This window comes from Acipenser ruthenus, chromosome 12 (genome assembly GCF_902713425.1).
Source record: "Acipenser ruthenus chromosome 12, fAciRut3.2 maternal haplotype, whole genome shotgun sequence".
NCBI lineage: Eukaryota > Metazoa > Chordata > Actinopteri > Acipenseriformes > Acipenseridae > Acipenser > Acipenser ruthenus.
In genome coordinates this window covers 4,535,588-4,545,806 of record NC_081200.1, presented here as the reverse complement: position 1 = coordinate 4,545,806, position 10,219 = coordinate 4,535,588, and the positions used below count along the sequence as shown (strand labels likewise).

The window sequence follows — 10,219 nt, the reverse complement described above, 5'->3', positions numbered from 1 at the left end:
ATACATTGAAGAGGAAGAGAAGAAGGAAAAAAACATGGGGGGCTACGGTGCAGTAGTTCAAGAAATGCAGAACAGCACCAATGTAATAACATCGTGCTCAGTTTCGGAAGATTATAAACAGATTTTACTGCCTCTTACCTACAGCGTGGTGTTTGTAGTGGGGCTTTTACTAAATGGTGTCGTTTTGTGGATGATGTGCTGTCGGACAAAAAAATGGAGCTGCTCTATGATTTACCTGACCAATCTAGCATTGGCTGACCTTCTAAACGTCCTGTCATTACCTCTGCTCATTGTATACTATTGCATGGACGACCGATGGATGTTTGGTGCTGTCGCCTGCAAGTTGGTACGTTTCTTTTTTTACGCTAGCCTGTATGCTAGTATTTTGTTCCTGACTTGCATTAGTGTTCATCGTTTCATAGGGGTATGTTACCCAATTCGATGTGTTGATTACACGACCAAAAAGATTGCGATTGTTGGTTCAGTAATTGCTTGGATCCTGGTGGTGGTACAAGTCTTTCCTACTTTAATGTTTTCCAACACTGGTTTAATTAATAACCAAACTGTGTGCTATGATTTGACCGAACCCCATAATTTGAATCAATACTTCCCCTATGGGATAGCTTTGAATATCACAGGATTCCTGATACCGTTTGCGATCATTTCCATTTGCTACTGTTCTATAATAAGGACTTTGTCAAAGTCCGAAGAAAGTATCACGGTGGGAAACCAGATCCGGAGAAAATCTATTCGCACCATTGTGGTGGTCTGCATTATCTTTGCGATTTGTTACGTGCCTTTCCATATTACACGCACCATCTACATGTTTGTTGCAGTCTACATGCCTCTAAAGGACTGCAGTGTTTTGAAATTCGTGATGATGTCTTACAAAATCTGGAGACCCATTGTCAATTTTAACAGCTGCATCAACCCGGTTTTGTTTTTTCTGTTGACCGATAGAAACAGAACCCGAATTCTGGCTGAACTGGTGAAATGAAACGTCTCTCCGGGACACATGAACACAGAATTTAAATGAGATGAAAAAACTTTGGACATCTCCCAAGCTTTTCAGCCAAGAATACCTACACACTAAGTGAGAAATAATGTTACAAATCAATTAAATTTAAATACCAACAGGTAGAAACACAGCAATATCATTGTAATTAAAGTGGAAATTTATTTTAGAGACATATGAGCATTGTAGAAACAGAATGATTGAAGTCCACTGCTGTGTAATGTAGTGCAAGTATGTTTGTACCCTTGTGTTCTCAGGGCCAACATTACAAACGAGATTCTACAGTCCCAGCAAACTCAGCAGTGTAACATGTATCAAAGACCAATCAATGGTAGAACTTAATAGCTCTGTTCTGTAGTCATTCATTTGTTAAGTGAATTCATTTTACTGATAGTCCTGGAAGCACAGGGTGATTAGAAAGTAAGTTTACCACATGAGATATGGTGCGTTGCTGTGGTACACTTCCTTTCTAATCACCATGTATATTATAATATGATAAATAGTTTAGTAATTTTGATATAGTAATACTAATTTTTGTCTTTTGCTTTGCAAATGCTGCAGTGGTTGAAGTACTGGGAATTTTTAGGGTTGTGTTGATGTTGTAGTAGTTTAATTGCTTTATTTTATTAAACATTTTTTATTTTTTTGGAAAGCCTTTTCTTCCCTCCTACTGGCTACTGAAAAGAGGGTATATGTACTTTTTGTCTTTCAAGTCATTTTACTTGGTAAACAAGACTCAACACAAGCATAGCAATCCTTAAACTTAATACATACATACCATTTCTTCCTGGTATCAATTCGCTTCTTGTACTGAAGATCACATTGTTTGATTTCAGCTAGACCATTAGAGGGAGTTTAAACTACACTACAGGAAGTGACCTGGAACCAGGAAATCTTCCTATAAGAACAATAGAAAGCAGGCAGTGAATTTTGCTACTGCTAAATGCAATAAGAAAAATTGCTTTTAAAGCTGAATAGTTGTACAGAAATTCCATTTTTAATTTAATGTTTTTTTTCAGAGGAATGTGCTTGTACTTCATGTTGTGTTACTGTTTACATTTTAGACACAGTTTTAAGGTGTATAGGGTCTTTTATTAATTGTGAATTCAATACATTTGTCTAACTGTGGAATTGTAATTTGTGTTTATCAGTTTGTATGCTTGTTTCTTTTGCCAGGTTGCACATAAGGGTGCAGTGCTACAGATGAATCAAATGAAACATGATTCTGTGTACCATGATTATTTAGCCCCAACACTATTTCATTGATCTGAACAGAGCCCATTTTGTACTTTAAATACACAGCACTGTGAAATAGAACAAGCTTGTATTCATTTTTATCACCATGTTTTATTTAATGTGATCACAGACAATATGAAACAAAACAAAAAAAAAAAACACAAACTACACAAGCACACTGTTACTCTATTCACAGTACCTAAATAAATGACACTCCCAGGACTGTGTATTATTTAGGCAGTGTAAAAATGGTAAAGGTTTCTTCTGGACTTGAATTCATTCCTTCCATTGCAATTATATTAGATAACCAGGTACGACAAGGTAAATGGTACTTAGGCAGATTTACGCATGGTTGCTGCCATTTTCAGAACCCTTCAGTTCCAGTTGCATTGAAATGTGCAAAAATCATACACTTTACAAAGTAAACTGATCACTCATCTGATCTCCAAGAGTACAAAATAAATAAAAAACCTATAAAAATAAATGCTTCTGTTCTAAATGTGAACACTTTAAAAGCTTTACTTCAAAACTATACTATAGCCCTCATTGCATTTTAGTGTAACCCATATATATATATATATTATATATATATATATATATATATATATATATATATATATATATATATATATATATTTGCATTGAAGTAAAACAACATACCTGCTCTAATTTATTGGCCATGTTTAGACAGCATTCAGGATATTATTCTGTATTACTTTACATGTATCTATTTTTTACCATGTCCAGCAACAAACAATTAAAGGTTAAAATGAGTGTAATCATTTTAACCTTTATCCATGTACTTGTTATATTGCTAATAATAATAATAATAATAATAATAATAATAATAATAATAATAATAATAATAACAACAACAAAGTTCAGTTTTATAACAAAAGTACATATCTTTTGTGTGATTACCATATACATCTGTAACAGCTGGCATAATTACAACATTGCTAAGGTTTGGTAGTGTAAGTGCACATACAGAAATATTAGCACTAACTCCTGATTAACAGTATGCATAACAAGGAAATCACATTGTTTTAAAGGTGTTGAAGGTTTGAATGCAAGTCGCATCATTCCTCGCATTATAAGCCCACTGTAAAGGTTATGACACTGTACCAGGCTTCTATTTTAGGACACTTCTGTATGCGAGAGAAGACAGGTGGCTGCAATAATGGTCTGGAAGCTGCAGACAAAAAAATAAAAAAGGTCCTAAGATGACACACAAGCACATGATATTTATTTATATATACGAGAATGAGAGAGAGCGAGAGAGGTCATCATAATACTAATAATAAAGCAATTACACACCCTTGTAATGTAAAAGTAGTTTATATAAAACCTCTTCAATGTCCCATGGACAAAAAAAGATTCAGATATTCTACTCCCCTTTGAGAGAACCAAGATCCTTGATTAAATATACTGTAACAGTGCATTCACGTCACAATGTGATCACTTACAAAACATGCTTTCTGAATGTATAGAAGACACACCTTCTCTTCCACCAAGTGCCTTGGCCAGCTTGGGGAACCTAATGGTCGGATATTAATGCTTTATTACCAGTTAGCTAAAAAGTACCAGTAATTACTGTAATCATACCTTAAAAGGGAGCAGTACAAACTGAATATTTAGTTTTTCCCTATACCCCCGTTAGCTTTTGCAGCCAAACAAAGGAAACATTGTGGAAAATCACAAACAGCATGCTACCAAATGCTAATACTGTGTTGTGAAACCAGAAAGTTTGAGTTCAATTAAGGGCGATAGTCTTAAAAAAAAAAAAAAAAAAAAAAAAAAAAGGTTCTATCTTATATTACTTAACGTTTTTCTATTGATCCAGCATTCGTGTAAAAGCAGTAGAACTGAGAACTGAACGCATCAATCATTTCCTCCATACTGTACCTGTGCCCCAAGTCTAGAAAGGTAGCGGTTTCTTAATCCAAATGCAGACATTGGTCTCAGCCGAGCCAGATCCTCTCTATTCTGCTGCAGGAGACGTTCCCTTTGCTCAGCTCTGAAATGATATTGGCAGGGTTATTAACAATGTTAGGGTGTATACTGTATTTACATCATGAATGATTAAGTATTCGAAATATTAAATGCAAATTAAGCAAACCTGTTGCTTTTGTCCGACAGCCTGAGGTCTAAATAAAATTACTTGGTTAATCATAAACAAACAAGACAAAGGACGTTTTTTGATTCAATTTTATTTTTTGTCATTAGTTGCCAGGTAGACCCATTTTAGATTTAGACACACAGAAGTAAAGTTTCAGAATGTCAGTAGATACTGTAAACAGCTCTTTCTTGAGCCAATCCCTTGATTACAGGTGTTAGATGTAACGTTACTACAGCTGTGATGAAACGCAACATATTTTTTCAGAACAATTTACAATCTGAAAGAAGATTATTTAAGTGCTTACGTGTAAGTGCGACTGCCCGGCAGCGTATACATTTAAAAAATAAAAAAAGCGTACAACATTCCAAACAGGGTTTACGATGACCCCAGCATGCTTTTAAAAGTTAACCTGTAAAGCTGGTTTTCTGTATCTTTTTGCCCAATAAATATCTATGAAAACAGTTTACTGACTTACTGTGGACAGGCCAGTTCACCTGGATATCTAGATCTTAACTCCATTTACTCTACTTACTCTGTATCAGAAATCTGTTGAAGTTGTCCTCTCTTCTTGGCTGACAAATTGAGGTCCCCTCCTAGGATCAAAAATGGGTTTAAAATGTTTAATTCTTCCCTGTTGTTTATTTTGGGGGTAAAAAAAGCCTGCAATATGAACATGTTATTTCAATATATTACCTCTCAGAAGATCCACAAAATACAGCATAACCACAGCAATCAACGCCACTAGAAAGATAAAATGTCAAACAGAAGCCATCAATACAAAGCCATATTTTGTCTATTGTGTTGTAAACAGAGTAGAGCCGGGCACAGGTTTCCGTTTCAGTTCAAACATACTACTAAGCTTGTTGCAGGTCCCTTTTACATGCCCAGATAAACATGTATAAATAATATTAATATTAATGCAATGGCAATGGATTGTTCATACTTACAGCACACACATGCACTGAAGAAGACCTCAAGGAACAAATAACCGTGATTGTCCAATATGTAACCAGCAGCTATAGAAATCAGTGCAAGACCCAAATTTTGTATTGACTGCATGCTAAACAAAACAAAAACAAAACACACAACACAACAATAAACATACCAGTAAATGGATGAAGTAACCATTCTATTTGTAACCAAGGTCAGTTCAGATCAAATGTTTCTGTAACTTAATATCATACAAAGCATGGCCTGAACCCATAACAGTTACATTCATGGTATCACAATATCAATTCATAGGGTTAATTTCAGTTGCACTATTGCACTTTTTTTCAAGCTCTGGTGAATTACTTACAAGCCATAGGCTGTTCCCAGCTGATGTTCTGGAACTACAAAAGCCACCATTGGCCAGAGCGCACAGGCAAGCAAGGAGTAGGAAATTCCAAGTAAGCTCTAGGGATAAGCAAAAAAGAAAACCATACTGTTTATATTTGCAATGTTCTACTTTTTTATAGTATTTAAAAGTAGGCCCATTGGCTTGTCATTTTATTACATTAAATTCAACAACTAATGGGTTACACAGAAACACGCTAATTAAATACATAGAGAAAGAGTTCACTCGTGGCACTAACTAAATTTTAATTTACCATTGCAATCCAAGGGTTCCAAAACGTAAATGCCAACATCATGTGGGCTGCAAGAGTGGTTACAACCGCACACATAACCCAGATGATATTCTTCCCAATTCTATCCACCATGAATCCCAGAACAGGCGATGCCGGAGCCGAGATAATATACACAACGCTAAAGGGAAGGAAGGGGGGTGCGGGAGACGAACGTTTAACACACGATTTGCTGAACCAGTATTTAACAGAGACAAATGAGCTTATGCACAGAGAGTCCTAAAGCAAATCAATCTTTCAGTGAGAAAGCTGCGTTTTTAATTGCATTTAGGATGAACAATCCCAGAGATAAAGGCATTCATTATTATGAGATTTAGAAGAAATGTATGTTTAAGTTCCTGACTGCACCTTTTTCAGAAGTAAGTCCTGTACCATTTATGACTGCCACTCCATGCCACAACATTTAAAACAAAGTCAAGTAATCAAGAACATTTTCTTTGGCAAAGGGTTTCACAAGACTTACAGTATAGAACTTCATCTTGGAACTGAACTAATACCAAAGTTTGTCTAAACAGTTATTAGTTCACACTCATTCTTGCCCAGTGTCTTTAAACTAGCATTACAGTACCTGTTAATTGCTCTCGCTTGTTCTGGAGAAAAGTTGAACTTTTCAATGAAGAAAACCCTTAAATAAAAAAAAGGAAATGTAAAAAAAAAATATTAAAAAGCACTGTACAATTGGATATTTTAACACTTAAGTTTTCACTTTCCAGATGATAACTAGGATTGGAAGATTTTTGGACTGCCTGTGCAAAGGTCAATTTCTACACGTGCCTGCTACCCGTTTATGAACGTCCACTTAGTGACAAAGAATTTGATAGAACTGAAGTGCTTATTATTTACAAAAGTAAAAGACTTGCTTAACCAGGGTGACTTTCAAAATAGACATTACAAAAGGACTTTCGTTGCCAGAAGAGCCCATTAAAGTCAACCAAGAGTAGTAATCCATCAACTGCATTAATACCATACATTACGTTGTGTAATGCACAAGTGGCTGTTTTTTTATTACAGTGCTCTGTTAAGTATACTTATTTATTGACTTACTGTCCAAGTCCAATGAATGGAAAAACTGCCACATAATAGCAAACACAGATGATGAATATCAGCCAGAGGGATATTGAGAAATCCTTCACGTCCGTCAGCTTTATCACTTCACCTACAGACAAATGAAACAATGCCCAGACATTCAAAATAAAAGAAATATCAATACAAAATGAAAACCCTTACATTAGTGTAGCATAACAGGAGGTAACGAGATCCCTTAATAATCCTGCGGTTGTCTCCAGCACTGTATGCACCCTCCACTATGCATTTACTTGTTTTGCCTGGCCCCGGCACCCCACTTCTGTGCTCCATCTGACATCATTTCTATAGCTGAGAACTTCAAATCCCATCAACCCTTTCAGCAGGATTGTTCGATCCACCGAGATGCCACATTTTGCTATCAGGGATGTCCTGATTGAGGATTTGAAGCCTCACTAAAACGCTGTTGTTGGTTTTAGGTTTGCTATGCTAGGAACCAGCAATAAAATGACTATAAAGTGACTTGGACCTACTCATTGTGGACAGGCCAGTTTCGTTAACTAGAAAAGAGATTTCTAGCAAGTAAAAGCTTGTTTTTAAAATCATACCAATCAAAAAGGATTTTATCATAGGACGGAAAGTCTCCACAAACAATGGGGGAAAATCCTGCGAGTACCATTTAATTAAAAACAGGCTTTCACAGTCTTCCAATAAAGCGTGGGGACGAAGATCCTTTATTGAAATCATCACATTAGACTAACACACACACACACACACACACAACTCACCAGTCTCTCCCTGTTCTTTGTTTAGAATCTTCTCTGCTCTTTTGTCTAAGTATCCAAGCACCAGCGCACAGATTAAAGAAAAAATACATGTTGCACAACCTTAAAAAAATAAAATAAAATAAAGTATTGTACATGTACTTTGTTTTAAGTGTATTCCAGAATGAATTAGATAACATTACCACAATGTGTCAACACACATCATGTACAGTACTACAATTATCAAATGTGAAACTTGGCCAGCATGCAGGCTTAAACACAACAGTGCTACTGTAATGAATACTTTTAACAGCTGCATGCAAAAAACTGTTTTGTGGAAATCGGACACATTAGTATCTGAATGTGGTTGCTGCCCTAAGAAATAAAAGCACACTGAATACACCCACCAATCAGAAGGGTTATACCAAGTGTTGTGTGGCCTGGAGAGCCTACCAAGCCTTTTACACTGGAGTAGATCCACCCCATAATATTCATGTTTACTGTGCTGCCCTATGGATAAAATAAAGCATAGATTTACATTGGTCTATCATATGAACAACAATTCTATAATCCAATTGAACCCCTTGAACATCAAAGCATGCTGCTTAAAAAAAATCTAAGAAACAGCTGTGTGTGGTCACTGTACATACTGGAATTGGTAAAAGACCTGCTGGCAGCTGTACAATGAGCAACAGCAAGTTAACTTGTAGCTTTTCAGTGACCTAAAAAGTGTACCACTCACTTCTTAAGCACAGGCATAGATATTACATACATATTGTAAACTTGAACCAAACATACCGCCAAACAGAACCCTTTGAACTATTTGCTTTTCAGGCATTATTCCAGTTATATTTCACCTTACTTGCATCCAAAAAGAGTTGGTTAATAATATACTGAAGCAACTCATTACACTTACCAGTCTGGCCATACTAAGCTGAAGACCAAATACCAGGTTCAGTTCTTTCCCTTTAAACCAACTGACAGCATATGTGTTTTGTGCAACAGCAAGGGATTCCCCACCTGTCCTGTATCAAACACATTAAAACAACATTTAACAGACTGTACAAAAAAAGGGTGTCCTGTCCCCTGTGAGGCAGTGTAACGTGAAGGAGAATTTTGATAGAAATTATTTATATGACAAGAATGGAAATGTAGCAGTAAAACTAGTAATTTATATGGGACCACACCCTCAATGGAACTTGACAGAGAGAATAGTAGAATACAGTGCATTAAATATGAAGACAACAGCTCAAAGCGTGCTGTCTCCTTCACTAAGGAACTTATAAAGCAAATGACCTCAATATGGCAGCCATTCAAGGTCATCATCAAGATGACCAACCTTTAGCCTATAGTGTGATTACATATAACCCTGCACATATGAACTCTATACTAAAAAACATCTCAGATACAAGGACAGGGCAAAGATTTGTAAAATTACTACCACAAAAGAGTTAAAGTTGCTTAACAAACTAAATATTGCACTTACAAACAAGAACTTTGAGCTGATGTATGGAAAGTGTAATCTTACCCAAACACAAATCTCCCAAGTTCCATCAACCAAAAGGAACCAAAAAAAGCACCAGCAGCGAATATTACCTACAGTAGCAAAATATTTCAGGATTATTGAATACTTCTGGAAGAAATGAGAATTCTAAAAGTCATGCTTTTCTACTGAAGGGTTTGATTTGGTCAAATCTAACAAGGTTGGTTTTTAAAGTATTTTAAACAGAAAATGATTTTTAAGTGACTGTACATTATTGCTAAAAACAATCCTGGTGAAAAGTGAGACACAGAAATATATAACTAATACTATTTATTACTAGGAATATTGTAGGGATAGAAAAACACAAAACACACTTACCTGTCCAACACAGACAAATAGGCTGAAAATGATTGTTCCCAACCTAAAAAACAAAACATTTTGAACGGAATACCTTTTAAAAGTCCACAGATTGAAATGAGTGAATACATGCAGTAACATCACCTTAACAATAATCTTGACAACAAAAAGGAGAAAACCAATAACGTGATCTTATAACAATATCAAGTCAATGACAATTGCAACTGTGCAATTTGTAATGAACTGCAATTACAATGTCACTGTAGTTAAACCTTGGCACACCTGCGTAATTGTAATTATACCACATAACTGATCAATTCCAGTCCAATTACACATTTGTCATTTTCTCTTTATTCTTGTATTTTAACCACTTTGGTGACCCATGTGTTTGAACAAAAAGAAAAGAAAAAGTTCTGTAGTATGTTTGTGTATTTGCACCTATGATTATTACTTGGTTATCTAGAATAAAGAGAGTAAACATGCTAATTGTAATTTCAGCAAGCAATTCTGCTGTAATTGTAAATATAATTGACCACAGGTCTAGTACTGAAACCTTAAATGACTGAACAAAATAATTATTTATTTTTATTTTTTTTC

At 35.6% G+C, this 10,219-nt stretch overlaps 1 protein-coding gene across 2 annotated transcripts in view; it reads right to left on the bottom strand.

Moving 5' to 3' along the window:
* Positions 1-2,865: 2,865 nt before the first annotated feature.
* The window catches only part of LOC117417091 (major facilitator superfamily domain-containing protein 1-like), a 9,951-nt gene continuing 2,597 nt past the window's right edge, over positions 2,866-10,219 (bottom strand). The window contains exons 4-17 of one of the 2 annotated variants that reach the window (XM_034028839.3): positions 9,644-9,686; positions 9,311-9,378; positions 8,699-8,807; positions 8,190-8,292; positions 7,807-7,905; positions 7,040-7,151; positions 6,564-6,620; positions 5,960-6,116; positions 5,668-5,765; positions 5,318-5,430; positions 5,064-5,111; positions 4,903-4,963; positions 4,157-4,268; positions 2,866-3,443 (exon numbers count right to left, since the gene is read on the bottom strand). In XM_034028839.3, the coding sequence (XP_033884730.1) occupies positions 3,384-3,443; positions 4,157-4,268; positions 4,903-4,963; positions 5,064-5,111; positions 5,318-5,430; positions 5,668-5,765; positions 5,960-6,116; positions 6,564-6,620; positions 7,040-7,151; positions 7,807-7,905; positions 8,190-8,292; positions 8,699-8,807; positions 9,311-9,378; positions 9,644-9,686 (1,240 nt within the window). In that variant the 3' untranslated portion in view covers positions 2,866-3,383. Of the gene's footprint in view, positions 3,444-4,156; positions 4,269-4,898; positions 4,964-5,063; positions 5,112-5,317; positions 5,431-5,667; positions 5,766-5,959; positions 6,117-6,563; positions 6,621-7,039; positions 7,152-7,806; positions 7,906-8,189; positions 8,293-8,698; positions 8,808-9,310; positions 9,379-9,643; positions 9,687-10,219 lie in introns of those variants that run through there. The other variant, XM_034028841.3, reaches the window with a different exon arrangement.